Raw genomic sequence first — 14438 nt, forward strand, 5'->3', positions numbered from 1 at the left:
ATTTGTCTTTGTCATTGTTAAAGGTTACAACCTGAATAGTAGAAGGGTTTCCAATCATGTTGGTTCTGAAAGTAACTTTTTGAAGGGGGAAAATAGCTATTTTCTTCTACTGGTATATTACAAACTGGGAATAGTGACGAATATCTATTCTTGGAAGATCATCATCTTCATCTGCACTGTGTCCCCGATCTGACAATGAGGAGCAGATAAATACAGTAGTATTCCATACCTCAATACTCAAAATTGAATCCACATAAAGTTTTTTTTCCTCCCACTGTTATTGTGTTTGCAAAGGGCCTTGCAGGCAAGAAATCCACTAATGTGCAATATGCTGAAGTCTTGCATGTTTGTGCCAATAAATAATTTTGGGAATCCCAGTAAAACCAGCCACAGTCAATTTCTTATCAACATTGTTTTGCATGGTTTGCAAGTTTATATTTGTTTTGTAATAGTATTTGATTAGTTTTGTTTTAGAATTTTTTTTATTTAGTATTGAATACAAACAAAACAATTTCAATAATACAATGACAATAAATTACAATGTGCAGATTTTACATTAAAAAATAAGTTAAATTTTAAAGCTGTTGTCTGGAAGAGTTTCATTTAAACAAATTTGTTAAGACTATCTACTGTGGAATGAGGTAACACAATGGTAATAAAGTCTATGGCCAGCTGATAGGGTGTGTGTGTGTGTGTGTGTGTGTGTGTGTGTGTGTGTGTGTGTGTGTGTATATATATACATAGGTATGTATAATATACACATGTATATGTTGCACACTGCCAAATGTTTAGCACAATTCTATTGATTTTACTCAAATAAGAATTTTAAATCAACTCTTACAAATTGCCACGTTATTATATTTTTCAATTAGGTGTTTGACATTTGAGCTCTAAATAAATAAATAAAATCAGCAAATACTTAAATAATTTCATGATTTTAAATATAGATTTTTTCAAATACAATGCAAAGATTTAGCTTTATGGAAACATGCATCACAAGCATTTTTTAAAACTTATTTTATGAATTGCCCGGATGTGGTTTACCGTCAAACTTGCCCACTGTGACGTCACATCCGCAGTATGCGCAGCAACCGTTTGTATATCACGTACAAACAGAAGTCTCGTTGAGTTCTATCAGGTAACGTTAACCCATTCATTTGGCGGTAGTGTGGTTATGCATTAGCATGTTTTAATTTAAAACCACACATTAATGACGTTAATTACCATCTCAAACACTTGTCCATACTAGAATTAGGTGTTAACGTTAACATAGCTAGCTAGCTATAGGGAATTCGCAGGGCTAATGCTAGCTAGCTTAGCAGGCTAATATAACGTTATTATGGTCTGACTGTAACGTGGATTATTGGCAGGAGTTAGCATCTAGCTTAATTTTTCGATTGACTGGCGTGTAATTATTAGCTGCAAAGAGCGAAAGAGGAAATGTCGAACAGATAAGACGATCACAACCAAGTGTAGTTAGCTAGCTAAGTTACGTTAATGCAGCTAGCCAACGAGCCATAAGGTATGGCTAACAACCGGCGTTGTGAAAATAAGGTGGGCCCAGTTGTCACCAAGGCTTTGTCTCTAGCGTTACCTAAAAGACGCTGTTCAGTCCGACCGCTTTCACCGCATCGTTTTTCGCAATGAGTGGGCAGTAACATTAGCTACGTACGTTGTTATCGTAGTAGCAAAGTTGCTTCGTTGCTCATGTTAGGGCGGTTGCAATCATGCCAGGGTTTACAGATGCCAATTGCTTAGACAACGTTACACCTTGCAAAATGTATTGCAGTACTACAGCCCTGTCATAAACCTTAACGGTACCTTCATGTCATGATGGTTCTAATGTTCAGTTTTGAACCCCTTCAACATTTTTACACTTAATATTAGAAACATGTCTCCATGTGGTGCAGTAAAGTTAACCATTATCACAATCTACAGCCCCCGAAACGACTATGGAATTGAATCAACACTAAGCTTTGCATTAGACAGCATAGCCGAGTCAGACAGTGTATTTTCATAGTAAACATTTTTTGTCTCTCATGTAGCCTAATTGTTATCCTTGCAGCATGTTTATGCAATTATGGCCAGGGGAAATCTCAACTGGTTTCTTTATTGTTAACCTGTCTGCTGCCATGTCTCAGTTTACAGTACTTGTTCTTTTACCCCAGATTTGAAGAGTTTAAGCCGGCAACCATGGCCAACCAATCAATTGACCTCATAACAAAGGCCTTGGAGCATTCAGCCAAGCTGGTGGAGGAGAAGGTGGATGCACAGTTGAGCAAACTGAATGAAATGGATGAAGATGATATGGAAAGACTGAAGGAGAAGCGATTAGAGGCGCTTAAAAAAGCACAGAAACAGAAGCAGGTATGTGGGATGTCTTGTTTTAACAGTTTTATATTCAGTTTCTGAAGCAGATTACATTATCTGGGCCATTTAGTAAATACACTTAATACAGCAAGTGCAACGTTTATATCACACCACACCCACTGCAAACGTTTTAACATATCCATGACACTGTTGTAAATGGTGTCTTGGAGCTTGCTATGGCGAGTAATAATTATTTCTTGGAGGCGACTTGTTATCATGTGACAGCTTAATTGTGGCCTTATTCAAGTTGTCACCGGATTTCTGGAACAATTAACAAAATTGTGTCTTCGCAGAGCCACTATAAAGATGCAGTTTTATTTACAGAGCCCTTTTAGAAATCATTTAGAATAACAGCAAATCTTTTTTTAATGAAAACCTGTTTTGTAGTGTTTTTGGAAAAGTAATTTAATTTTAAGGACCATGGTGGGAACCCTGGGGTGATTTATAGACTAAGTCCTGCTTTGGAGTTTGTCCATACATCTGGAGTACAAGTAATCTTTGATGGGGAAAATGGTTTTGACACAAATTCCAAATTAGCCAACCAAAAAAAAATGTTTTCATGCTCACATGTAAAGCCAGTTTTTCTATTGTTTGAGATTTGTTCTGCTACTCACCCTAGTTCTCTGTTTTTAAGGAGTGGTTGTCTAAAGGCCATGGAGAGTACAGAGAAATCTCAAGTGAGAAAGACTTTTTCAGCGAGGTCAAAGATAGCAAGAACGTTGTCTGCCACTTCTACAAAAATTCTACCTTCAGGTAAGTCTAGGCTATAGCTAGTATTTATTTAAATCAATAAAGTGACTGACCTGTACGATTGAGAAATTGAATCTAGTGCTAAAAGGATTTGTCGTTTGTTAGTCAACAGAACATTAACCTGCCAGAAGATTTATGCTGTGCAGATTATAAAGCTCTTAGAGATAACGTTTACCAATCAGCTCAACACCTCAACACGTTGCTAACAACATACGGCTAACTGTTACTGGGCAGCTGCACCAGGCCGTGACCCCTGCACTGACAGATGGCACACATACAATAATGGCTAGAGCCCTGATACTAAATAATACGTCTAAAAGAACAAAACATCCGTTGCGTAAGTCTATAGTTGCAGCCCCTAATTTAGTCACTTTTAATAAAAGCATAAGAATATCACTTCCAGGAGTCAGCACCGTACCATTTACTAGCATTCAGCTTTTAGTTCATTGTGTTACTTTATTATTGTTGTTAAAATTATCCTATTTTTATTTGTTAGATCTCTTCTTTGTTTTTTAATTTTAGTAACTGTTGCTAGCTGAACTTGTCATTCTGTCCTCTGCTCCCTACATAAAGATGTAAGATCCTTGACAAACACTTGGCCATCTTGGCAAAGAAGCACGTTGAGACCAAATTCATCAAACTGAATGTGGAAAAAGCCCCGTTTCTGACAGAGAGGCTGCGGATCAAGGTCATTCCTACGCTGGCCTTGCTATTAGATGGAAAAACAAAGGATTACGTGGTTGGATTCTCTGACCTGGGAAACACAGATGAGTTTTCCACAGAGATGCTTGAATGGAGACTGGGCTGTGCAGATGTTATTAACTACAGGTGAGACGTACAGTAGACTCCCGCCTTCACCTTTTTAGACGTCATAGCTACAGAATCACATTAATGAGCTGATAAAGACAATATGCAACCTGATTTAAACATTCTTTTACTTATTTATTTTTTTCATCTCTTCTAGTGGTAACCTGATGGAGCCTCCTACAATGACACAGAGGTCGGGCACAAAGTTCACAAAGGTGGAGAAGAAAACCATCAGAGGGGGAGGTTATGACTCGGATTCTGATTCTGAAGATGATTGAAAAGCACCAACCGTCATCTGTTTCTCTCTCTCAGGGCTACCTCCTTAAAGGAAATAAGTTTAGCAGACAGCCCGCTTTCATTTTTCTTCCTCTTCCTATTCCTCTTCTCTGTGACTTTTCCATTCATGAGATTTTGTTTTAATATACCACATCTCAAATCCAATTTTTTTTTATAAAAGCGCTTTTTGCTTCAGCCTTATCTAATGAATTACATTTGAACAACAAAAATTACACACATGCACTTACGGCTGTGCTCATTTGGGTAGTTCTTTTTATTTCATGTGTTTTCTTGTAACCATGTGAGTCTGGTGTTTGAACAGAAACCCTGATGCATGATTGCCAACAGGCACGGCGCCAGGATTCCAGTTTTGGATGGGCCTTAAATTAAAACGTGTTATCAAATCACTGTTTAACCTAATACAAATGACTACTATACTGTTATATTATCTGTGCTAACATAATAGAGATTTCAATAGCTTGATGCTCTTTAAATATGTTGTAAAAAAACATTGTACAAACGTTTGGTTGTATAGGACGACCCTATCGGACCGCTCTCCTTGGTTCTGCCCAGAGAGGAGCGCATTGGAATCTCCATTACGCACCATACCTGGCTGCGCTATTACGCAAAGCTCCATAGACTGAAATAGTGGTCAGGCATTTAATATTTCCCCAGAACATAATGTAGTTCTGCTCGTGTAACAGGAGGCCGAATATTTCACAATTCTGTTTAATTGTTTTTATGTTTTCAACACTACAGATCAACAACACTGCCCAACAGTTTTCATTCAACACTCGGGCACAGAACTGGTTCATTGACGTCATCTGTCGTGTAAAACTCAAGTTATTTCCGAAAGAGACAAACTGTTAAGTGTGATTCATGTTATAAACATATTTAACAAAAGGAAATAAATCACATTAACAACAGACAGCGACGATAACAAGGGGAACCCATGAGGGAAAAAGAACAACAGTAACAAGCTGATATAGAAATAGAAATGCGCCTGTAGATTTGTAACGGGTTAGTAATCGATTATTTTAATATATCTCAATACAGAGTAGCCTTCACATACCTTAATCTTATCCCCTCATGGTACACAACTAAACTTGCTAAAATAGGCCTAGAAGAAGCGAACAGGGAACGACTCCGTTCCTCTTTTTCTCTCTGCTATGTTACTAACTTTCAACATGTATAGCTTTTTTAGTTTTTAGGTCGCCTCGCACACACACTGACACAAATTACAGCAGTAGTCGGCGGGGTTTGCTCTTGAAAATATCAATGATTTCATCGAAGTCGAGAGTTACTATAAGCTCTCTTATGTCAACAGACACAGAGACATAAGGCGAGACGTAAGCATGGTGCTCCTGTTTGGTGTTTTAATCCGGTTGACACTGGAAAAGACGCGTTCAGCATGGGTGTTTGGGAAAACGTCCTCATTGCATATGTCATTAGTCTGAAGGCTAGGAGACATCAGGACTGCTGCAGATGCCATGAGGCCATTTGTGTCACTGTGGAATCCAGTGTTTATTAAGCTGAGAGTCTATTAGCGCGTTGGAAATGTTGCGCAGATCACTGTCACTTAATAGACAAACAACTTTTTTTTAAATTAAGTTATAAACTATTTAAGATTTAGACTATTTTAGCACAAATTATGAGATAATTTGCTATTTTTTTAATAATTCTTTATAATTAAAATATATTATTTTTTTTAATGAAAATTTGTGGGTGGGCCTGTTGAAAAGTGGGTGGGCCTAGGCCCGTCAGGCCCACCCATGACGCCGTGCCCGATTGCCAAAATCATCTTTTAGCATCAGAATTCATTTTTACATCACATTTCCTTGTAGCAAGAGTATGACTTGATTAATGTAGGCTTAAAAATATGCTTCTGTGATTTTGTATAGTTCTTCTATAAAGTTGAGGTACTTGTGAGAGAAGTGGCTGTAGCAGCATACTGCTTCAGTTGCTAGTATGGGTGTAAAACACGGTCTTTCTTAGACCTTTCTTCCCTGGAAGTGCTAAAATTGGAGAAGTTCCCCTTTAATGTTGGTTCAGGTGTCAAGCATTCTGGCTGATTAGAGCTCTGCTCAGATCAAGGTTAATTGGGAATAACTGAGAATTTTGTGTGGTCCCCAAAAAACGCACCAATAAGAATGAGGTGTAAATGATTGTTTTAAAGGTGCCATGACATTTGACATTAATACGAGGTCCCCCAGTTGCTAGAGATGGCCATAGTTGTAAACCGAGCCCTGGGTATCCTGCTCTGCATTTGAGAAAATTATAACTCAGATTGGCTAATCTGGCAGATCAGAGAAAGGGGAGGTAACCTCGCCCCTTATGACCTCATAAGGGGCAACATAAAATGTCTGAAAATATTAACATGAATCTGACATATTATTGGCAAAGATAAATCGGCTTGTTCCTGTAAAACTAACAACCTCAACAACATATGGTTACTGGCCTGTAAGGTAGCCATCAGTTAGGCTTATTGATTTACTCTGTTTGACATTAAAAACATGATATATGAATATGTAAATTGTTTTAATAGCTTAGTATTGTAGGACACCATAAAAGGGTATGTGTATAGGCTTTAGGCCAAACTACACATTATTGTAGGCCCAGTTCATTATGCAACTAAATTTTATATAACAGTTTACAAACTGAAAGGGGGTCCCTGCTCGAAACTCTTTGAGGTTAGGGGTCCTTGGCCCAAACAAAGACCTCTGCTCTAAAGGATAAGCGGATATAGCTGATGCCTTTAAACAATTTGCATGTAGTACAGAATCGACACAGCTACAGTCCTAAAAAGTTGTCTAAATGTTAAAATAAACGCCTGTGTGAGTGAAGCTGAGAAAAGGTAGAACCCAACGAAAAGGAAACAGACGGCATTTCATTTTGAAAGGTCTAAATGTTCCGTTTTTACAAGTTGTTTAATAAAGAATTTGTATCATCATCTGGTCCTAATTTGTAATCTGTATGACTGATTAGTGTGTATTTAAATGAACATTTGTTGAGTAAATGTAGAACCCATTAAACCAAACAAAGTTTCTTAGTTTAATGGAACCAAAACAGGAAGCTATGGAGCACAAGATTTTTAATGATATTTACGAACAATTGAACTATAGATATGATTGAAAGGAGAGCTAAGACTCGATAGCCTTTGGGTCTACAGGTTGGAGGAGGCGACGAACAATCAACTCTCCTTTGCTGTTAATGTAGGTGTCACCCATGTCCTGTTCAGCGGGGAGTCCATAGGGCGTCCTCAGGGGCTGGATCCTGAATGAACCCCGGAGAGATGATAGATGGACAAGAAATTATACAAACAAGTCTTTTTAAACGTCCAGACAAATGCTTTCACGATTAGCAGAGACTTGACGACCATTCATGTAAGGCAGATATTACATTAATCTTACCTGACAAGGTGCTTGACGAATTTCAGTTGGCTATTGACTGCAGGAGTATTTTTGTGAATTACAGGTACATGGGCCTAAATACACAACAGAAAAGGAAAATCAGAGTTGTTTTAATAAACGTTCCATCGGTCTCTGTAGTGGATGGATGCTACATCTGCTTCATGTGATACAATCACAGATAACTATTTTAGGGATCATCCCAAAGCAGTTTTTGTCGGTCTACAAGGCAAGGTAAAGCTACAGCACGTACTTTATGTCTCCCTCATGGGGAATACTAAGTAATGACAACACTGATGTTGCATCCACATGAAGTAAGCCTTCAGTGCAGGAGCACCACCTATGGCACCACCCCCGCCCCTCCTCCATGCTTGTAGCCAAGGAGGACACAGAGGAATAAAAAAAAAAACAGACTCTTCTGTCTTCGAACTTCTGTGCACTAAAGATGCCAGACTACACCCTTTTCTAAAGGTAGCCATACTGAGAAAGACAGAGTTTTGTTAAGCTTATAGGCTAAATTTGCTTTGTAGGTTGCTCAGTAGGGAGTTGGGTTGGGAGCCGGAGGGTTGCTGGTTCAAGTCCCCATATGGGCCAAAGTAAGTAAGCTTGTAAGTGTAGTTCAGGCCGGTGTGTAATAACAACGGATTAAAAACATTGCAATTTCCCCATGCAGGATTAATAAAGTATACATTATTATTATTATTATTATTATAAACGGACGTCCAACAATAAAAAATAGTTGCACGCTATAGCTTTAACAGCCACGGTGTATAATGCTTATTGCGGGACTTATTTTGTAGTCATAAAAATCACTGAACATTTAGCATACGTAATGTTTTACATAAGTAACGGTATTCCTCCGATGGCGTTACCGGTTTATTTTGCATATCGTTACAGCCCTAGTATTAACACCTAAGTAGTCCTAAATAATACATGTTAATATCATATTTCCCAAATCTAATGCTAAACATTTTCTTTGTTGTTGAATGGAACGGCACAAAAGCACGAAAGCTGTACCTTCTCAAGCCCAAGATGTTTCACCATCTCTTTCTCCCAGTACGGTCTGCGCATCGTACTTTTGACTCGTGTCACTATGTGCAGTTTATGAGGTTGCTCTGGATCTCCCCCATATTTCTCATGTTCTTTTGATCTCTCTGCAAAAAGCTGTGACGAAAAAGGACAAATCGTTTGAACAGAACGAATGAGCCAGAGTGATGCTTTAATTTACTTTAGAAGTGCAGAACAAAGCACCATAACTGATCCAATCTACCTATATTACCAATATATACTATGTGAGTACAATCTAACTTAAACTACTAAGGAAGTTAAATTCGGTATGGTGGACAAAATGTTTGCGAACTAACATGCAACTAATGACATACTGTACAGCGAGCCTGTGGCTCTTGACTTGATACTTACCTCTTTTGGGATTCTTGCTTTGGTAAATTTGCTGCGTGCAGACACAAACCACGGGCAAGGTGACAAAAGTATAGCTTCTGACAGGAACTGTAAAAGCGAGTAAAATCAGAGAGGGGTGATTGGCATTGGCTTAAAGAGAGATTTGTTTTCTATTATGGGAGGACATAAATGCAGTGTCCTGTGGGGTTGGAGTGATAGGACGAGAGACAATATACATTTGTCAACTGTCAGATTTTGCCAGGTTTATACTGTGGTGGCTATCACTTTAATATCCCTGGGTTTATTTAGCCATTGAGGGCATTGGACAATGCTTTAACTTTTGCAACAACGTGATTGAGTACTGTGATTCGTCAAACACAATTAAAAACAGCCAGAGGATGTATCCCTATTACGTATAATTAGCGTCCTCTATTTACAATTTAATGACCTCAGAGACAGTTTATCACCGACTATTTTTTGTGCAACTTTCAGCATCATAGCAGCTAATTAGAGTTCGGTAAATATCGTAAAATGTTTTGTAAACCAAACCGCTTACTTTATGTTTTAAGACAAAGAAATGCAGTAAATTCTCACATTTGAATACAAAATACCTGCACAAGGGGGTATTTTGTATTTTGGTTAGTTTGGCAAACTAAATTAAAGAAGTGAATTTTCTTAGTTGTGAAAATTGTTCTATCGATAGATTCTTGTTATTTTCACTAATACAGTTATAAAAAAAATTCAAGCACAAAAGTAGCCTACTGTTTTAAGCTAAATTGATATCAGCCTTAAAATAAATAGATTATCTTGCTATGCTGTTTATCTTACTTAGATTGTTTAAGTCCAATATTTTTTGAGTGAATTTAAATCAAGTGACAGCAAACCTTTATGCTACTTCAAAAACTCAGAACAACCAAAAACAACCAAACGGGAACGTTGTGTGAAGGTACGGTGCAACCGCAGGGGAACGTTACCGTTGGTTGGGAACGTTATAACCAGAAGGGAACGTTCCCTGAACGTTAGATTTAAGTTTGGTTCGAACTTACCTTTAGAGAACCAAAAACTAACGTTACCTAACGTTCCATAAACGTTAGGTTTTGGTTTGGTTCGAACTAACCTTTAGAGAACCAAAAACTAACGTTACCTAACGTTCCATAAACGTTAGATTTTGGTTTGGTTCGAACATACCTTTAGAGAACCAAAAACTAACGTTACCTAACGTTCCCTAACGTTAGATTTTGGTTTTGGTTCGAACTAACCTTTAGAGAACCAAAAACTAACGTTCCCTAACGTTTCCTAAACGTTCTGTGTTAGTGGGGACAGTATCTACATTGAGAGGTCCTAATTTAAAAAATACAGAACACGTTATTTGATTCTGTCAGGATGGAAGAGTTGAAACATGAAGAAAATATTGTTCTTACCTTGCCTGATAAAGAGCTCAAACCGTGACAGACACCCGCCATGTCTTATTTTCCCGTAGTTGGACTAGTTTTGACAGTTGACCCCAGGTACAAAAAAAACTAGTCACGCGAGCCAAGGTTACCTTTAACGTCCAGCCCTGCTGACCGCAAAATGAGCGCGTGGATCAAACCAAACGTTATGGATAAAAACATGAACGTAACTATATAGACATCAAATTCACACGTACAACATTAATTCAAGAGCTGAAAAACAACTGCAACCGTAAGCATCATGTCTGTTTTGTCTCCTCCGTGGATGCATCAACCGGAAACCTCGAAGGTTTACATTGAAACTGCACCGATGTGGCAAATGTTCCCAGGACAAAGTTCCTAGAACTATTTTTAAACTAAATTTGAGATTTAAAAAAAAAAAGTGTACTGTTTACATTTTTATAAATACATGATTAAAATATAGACGTTTAAAATGTATGTTTATATTAACTGCACCCGTCTAAGCATCGTGGACCATTATTCCACCGTTACGTTTCTACGGGGAATATTTTTGTGGCGCACTCATGGAGCTGTCAACCATAGACAGTTAAATAATCAACTGGGAAGGTGGGCCACTGGTGAAACTTCTTTTTCTTTCCTGGCAGTAGATAAGCATGATTACCCTGTTGGTTTCATAGAAGCTCTAGGGATAGAGAGACACAACAATGACACAAAATCATGTGTCAGGGATGGAGACATCCGCCATCTCCGTTCTGAAGCGGGCAGTGGAGCTCGACCACAGCGACCGGTTTCAGGAGTCTCTGGTCTGCTACCAGGAAGGCATCCAGCTGCTTATAGACGCGATGAAAGGTATATACAGCAGAGGTCGCATAATGTCGACACGAACCGTCATTTAGTTTTGTTTGGTTTCTTCTGTCAGCAGCTGTGAAAGATGACTCAAAGAGAGGCCACTACAGAGAGAAGATAAAGAGCTACATGGACAGAGCAGAGCAAATCAAAGCTCATGTGAACCAGATGAAAGAAGGTAATTAATGCAACCACCAAAGGATGAATAACAAACCGGGAGAAGTGTGTGTCTGACCCTGCCACGGCCGGATTAACCTCTGTGGGTCCCCATTGACCCACTGAAATAACTTTTCAGACGTTTATTTTGAAATGAATGAATATATGAATATATACAGTATGTGTACACAAGGCTGAAGTGGTGCATATAAAAATATAAAAATTAAATGAACAACAAACCAAGTGATTCACATGGCACAGTTAAAAACTAAACATTTTGGGAGCCCTAAGTTGCTTCTGTATTTTCTTACCCATTCTTACTTCTTCAGCTCCTATTATGCAAGTTACAGGGTGCATATCATTAAATACAGTTGTGTTAAATCAATTTTGTGTTTGTGTGTGAAGAGGGGGGGGGGGGGGATTGTTACTAGCTGCTGTCTGTGACACCTCTTACTTCTATTTCTTGCTACCTCTCCTGGCAGATGGGAAATACCATGAGCAGATTAGAATAGCAGAGGATGCTACTGGTTACAGCTACGAGTCTCTGTTCAAGCCCTACATGAGCAGTTTACTCACAGAGGTCTGGGTACAAGACCCATACATACGCCACACCCACCAGGTAAGATCTTAGTTTTCATCATTACCTTATTGTGCAGGTTTTTTCTTCTTTGTTTCAAGCTGGATTTGGCAGCACACATTTTTTTTTTTAATCAATCACATTAGCATTAGATACTTAAATAGCACCGTTACAGTAGGCACCAAAGCACTTTTCCTCTTCGTTCCCCCTATAGGTTGAGAGGGGAATTGTTACCAATATTTTTATGTCTCATTACAACAACTTAATGAACCACTAAACTATTTTGGAAACATTATTTTAAGGTACAATAGAATCTTTGGTATTGGATCGCTCAACATTGAAATAAATCAATATTAATAAATAAGGTATCTGTTACCATGTGGTAGAAATAATGTTGTATTGACTCATTCTAACATGTCAAACAAACCCCTTTCCCCCCCTCGCCACTACAGTTGTACAACTTCCTGCGGTACTGTGAGATGCTGCTGAAAGCGCCCTGCCCGGTGAAAAAGATCCATCTCCTCACTTCACAGGATGAAGTAGGTTATTTAACTAATGAGGTCACACTATGTAGTGAATGCATAACAGCCGTAGCGGTCTCTTCTGTTCAGTTAGTGTTGGTGTTTTTATGCCATTCATCCCGTTCTGCAGGCGGATAGTAGCCAGCAAAGCAGCGCTCTGGCTGAGCTGAAAGAGAGTCTGAGTGCTCAGGGAGTGACTCTGGATCTGCAGTACTCCTCCACGATACATGACAGGGAGATCAGGTACAGCTGCACCAAAGGATTTCATACCAAATCACTACACTGTATAGCCTTGGAATTGTTTTCAAATGATGGTGTCTTCTTTTTAAAGAAATTCTTGCCTGAGTTATAGGATTTACCTTTACATCCGCACTCCACTCTCTGTCATTGGGCCTTTCTTTATGGCAGTAATCCACAATGAATTGTGTTTTTAGGTTTGACAATGGTTGGATCATCAAGATAGGAAGAGGGCTCGATTACTTCAAGAGACCTAAGGTGAGACTTCATACTAATTCATATTCATCCTTCTCTATTGCTGCCATTGTCAGAATAACGGTGCTGAATGAATGTCTGTGTATCAACATGTTGAGTTTTGGTTGTAAGAAGTGTTCCTTTTTATCTCCCAGGGCCGATTCTCTATTGGATATTGTGACTATGACCTCAGGCAGTGCCAAGAGACCAACGTAGACATTTTTCACACCAAACACACAAAAACACTATGAGATACATGAAGCCTAAATCTTAAGGTACATACCTGCCCTCAAAACACACAGACACCACGGCTGTGTCGTTGGATTGGCCTTAGCATACAGGTGCATGTTGATCGGCCTTATGCCAACTCTAACAAGCATTTTCAGGTTTTACAATGTGCTTTTTGTCATACTGGTATGCCTTTAATTCCAACCAACTGTATCATTTTGTATGGTTTCTTCAGTTTTGCCTGGAGTCAAACTGTCTAAGAGTAATTTTGGGTTCTTTTCTTAGACTTTTTTTTAAACTTTTCTATTTGCTTTTTAGAATGCTATACCGCCATCTGGTGGAAAAATAAATCAAAACCTTCAAAAATTATCATTAAAGTGCTTTTATTAATATAACATTTCTCTGTGTGTTATTATTCAATTTTAACCAGGATTTGTGCTTGTCCAGTTACTTTATATTCATTGTCCTCATTCAAAATATGCTAACTAAAAAAAAATCATACATAAAAAAAGTATATTAATAAAAAGGAGTTTTACAAGATTAGTAACTGTAAGTCTGATTTTGGTGTCTTGGTATGCAAAGCACACAAACTGCAGCTGATTATTAAGTTTGTGGTGTATAGTGATTTAGTAGAAAGTCAACCGAAGATTTTGTTTGTAAAACTAGACTACTACTTCCAGTTTTCAAAAGAATCTTAACACAAGGCTTAGTTACTAACCTGCTCCTGGGCTTTTGACCATATCACACGGGCTTCATCAGCAGATAGAGTTGGCTTAGGACGAACGGATGTCCAAACTTTGCATTATTCTGAGCACTATTGAACTTTCTTGAATTAATAGCCATTTCCAAGGATGAACTGTATTGCATTGATTGCCTAGTCATTCAAATAGCAACACATTATTAACCATATTTTAAATTCCTTGAAATGTGCAACGCCACAATACCTTACTGTTGCGGCAGCTTGATCAGAAAGGCCTGATATGAAAATATTGTTTTTTATTCTCCTTTACACAACAATCTCAACTGCTGCTGGATGTAGGCACACTGTAAAGGATTAAAACTCATATTTAGGAAACTCCAATATGAGTTTAGTTTTATGTAATTTAATGACAAAAAACGACAATCATTGAAAAAATATCTCCTTCATTTATTTTTCATGAGGAATAGTTTGTATGAATGAATGGGAACCCGCATGATTTCAAACAGCGCCGTGATCGGA

The 14438-nt window shown here is 38.3% G+C and overlaps 3 protein-coding genes and 1 long non-coding RNA gene across 5 annotated transcripts; 2 read left to right on the plus strand and 2 right to left on the minus strand.

Moving 5' to 3' along the window:
- The first annotated feature begins 1043 nt into the window (after nt 1–1043).
- On the plus strand, nt 1044–4433 carry txndc9 (thioredoxin domain containing 9). Its single transcript, XM_032529278.1, has 5 exons — nt 1044–1138; nt 2169–2367; nt 3005–3123; nt 3694–3948; nt 4085–4433. Exons 2-5 carry the CDS (start codon nt 2194–2196, stop codon nt 4203–4205), a joined length of 669 nt encoding a protein of 222 aa, XP_032385169.1. The 5' UTR covers nt 1044–1138; nt 2169–2193; the 3' UTR covers nt 4206–4433.
- On the minus strand, nt 2107–10793 carry LOC116697812 (uncharacterized). Its single transcript, XR_004334045.1, has 3 exons — nt 10512–10793; nt 6658–6661; nt 2107–2120 (listed from the first exon to the last, which is right to left on the minus strand). It is a non-coding gene; the product is annotated as an uncharacterized LOC116697812 (long non-coding RNA).
- On the minus strand, nt 7278–10684 carry mrpl30 (mitochondrial ribosomal protein L30). The gene is made up of 5 exons (XM_032529282.1): nt 10430–10684; nt 9030–9116; nt 8628–8774; nt 7614–7687; nt 7278–7476 (listed from the first exon to the last, which is right to left on the minus strand). Exons 1-5 carry the CDS (start codon nt 10469–10471, stop codon nt 7344–7346), a joined length of 483 nt encoding a protein of 160 aa, XP_032385173.1. The 5' UTR covers nt 10472–10684; the 3' UTR covers nt 7278–7343.
- Nucleotides 10794–10972: 179 nt separating the features above from the next.
- On the plus strand, nt 10973–13567 carry mitd1 (MIT, microtubule interacting and transport, domain containing 1). 2 transcript variants are annotated; one of them, XM_032529275.1, is made up of 7 exons: nt 10973–11269; nt 11340–11444; nt 11905–12041; nt 12452–12538; nt 12651–12763; nt 12955–13015; nt 13147–13567. In XM_032529275.1, the coding sequence occupies exons 1-7, from the start codon at nt 11125–11127 to the stop codon at nt 13240–13242; spliced, it is 744 nt and encodes a 247-aa protein (XP_032385166.1). In that variant the 5' UTR covers nt 10973–11124; the 3' UTR covers nt 13243–13567. The 2 variants fall into 2 exon arrangements, with proteins under 2 accessions (XP_032385166.1, XP_032385167.1); XM_032529276.1 differs by having other exon boundaries at nt 10975–11269; nt 11343–11444; nt 13147–13561.
- Nucleotides 13568–14438: the final 871 nt, after the last annotated feature.

Source organism: Etheostoma spectabile, chromosome 11 (assembly GCF_008692095.1).
Source record: "Etheostoma spectabile isolate EspeVRDwgs_2016 chromosome 11, UIUC_Espe_1.0, whole genome shotgun sequence".
Classification (NCBI taxonomy): Eukaryota; Metazoa; Chordata; class Actinopteri; order Perciformes; family Percidae; genus Etheostoma; species Etheostoma spectabile.

Excerpts from the sequence above, each read along its gene's own strand:
- mrpl30 (XM_032529282.1), bottom strand. The coding sequence starts at position 10,471 with ATGGCGGGTGTCTGTCACGGTTTGAGCTCTTTATCAGGCAAG. Across the intron at positions 9,117-10,429 it reads TGAGCTCTTTATCAGGCAAG|TTCCTGTCAGAAGCTATACT; the intron begins GTAAGAACAATA and ends TCGCTTTTACAG. Across the intron at positions 7,477-7,613 it reads TTCGTCAAGCACCTTGTCAG|GATCCAGCCCCTGAGGACGC; the intron begins GTAAGATTAATG and ends GGGTTCATTCAG.
- mitd1 (XM_032529275.1), top strand. The coding sequence starts at position 11,125 with ATGACACAAAATCATGTGTCAGGGATGGAGACATCCGCCATCTCCGTT. Across the intron at positions 11,270-11,339 it reads GCTTATAGACGCGATGAAAG|CAGCTGTGAAAGATGACTCA; the intron begins GTATATACAGCA and ends TTCTTCTGTCAG. Across the intron at positions 12,042-12,451 it reads ACATACGCCACACCCACCAG|TTGTACAACTTCCTGCGGTA; the intron begins GTAAGATCTTAG and ends TCGCCACTACAG.
- txndc9 (XM_032529278.1), top strand. The coding sequence starts at position 2,194 with ATGGCCAACCAATCAATTGACCTCATAACAAAGGCCTTGGAGCATTCA. Across the intron at positions 2,368-3,004 it reads AAGCACAGAAACAGAAGCAG|GAGTGGTTGTCTAAAGGCCA; the intron begins GTATGTGGGATG and ends TCTGTTTTTAAG. Across the intron at positions 3,949-4,084 it reads GCAGATGTTATTAACTACAG|TGGTAACCTGATGGAGCCTC; the intron begins GTGAGACGTACA and ends CATCTCTTCTAG.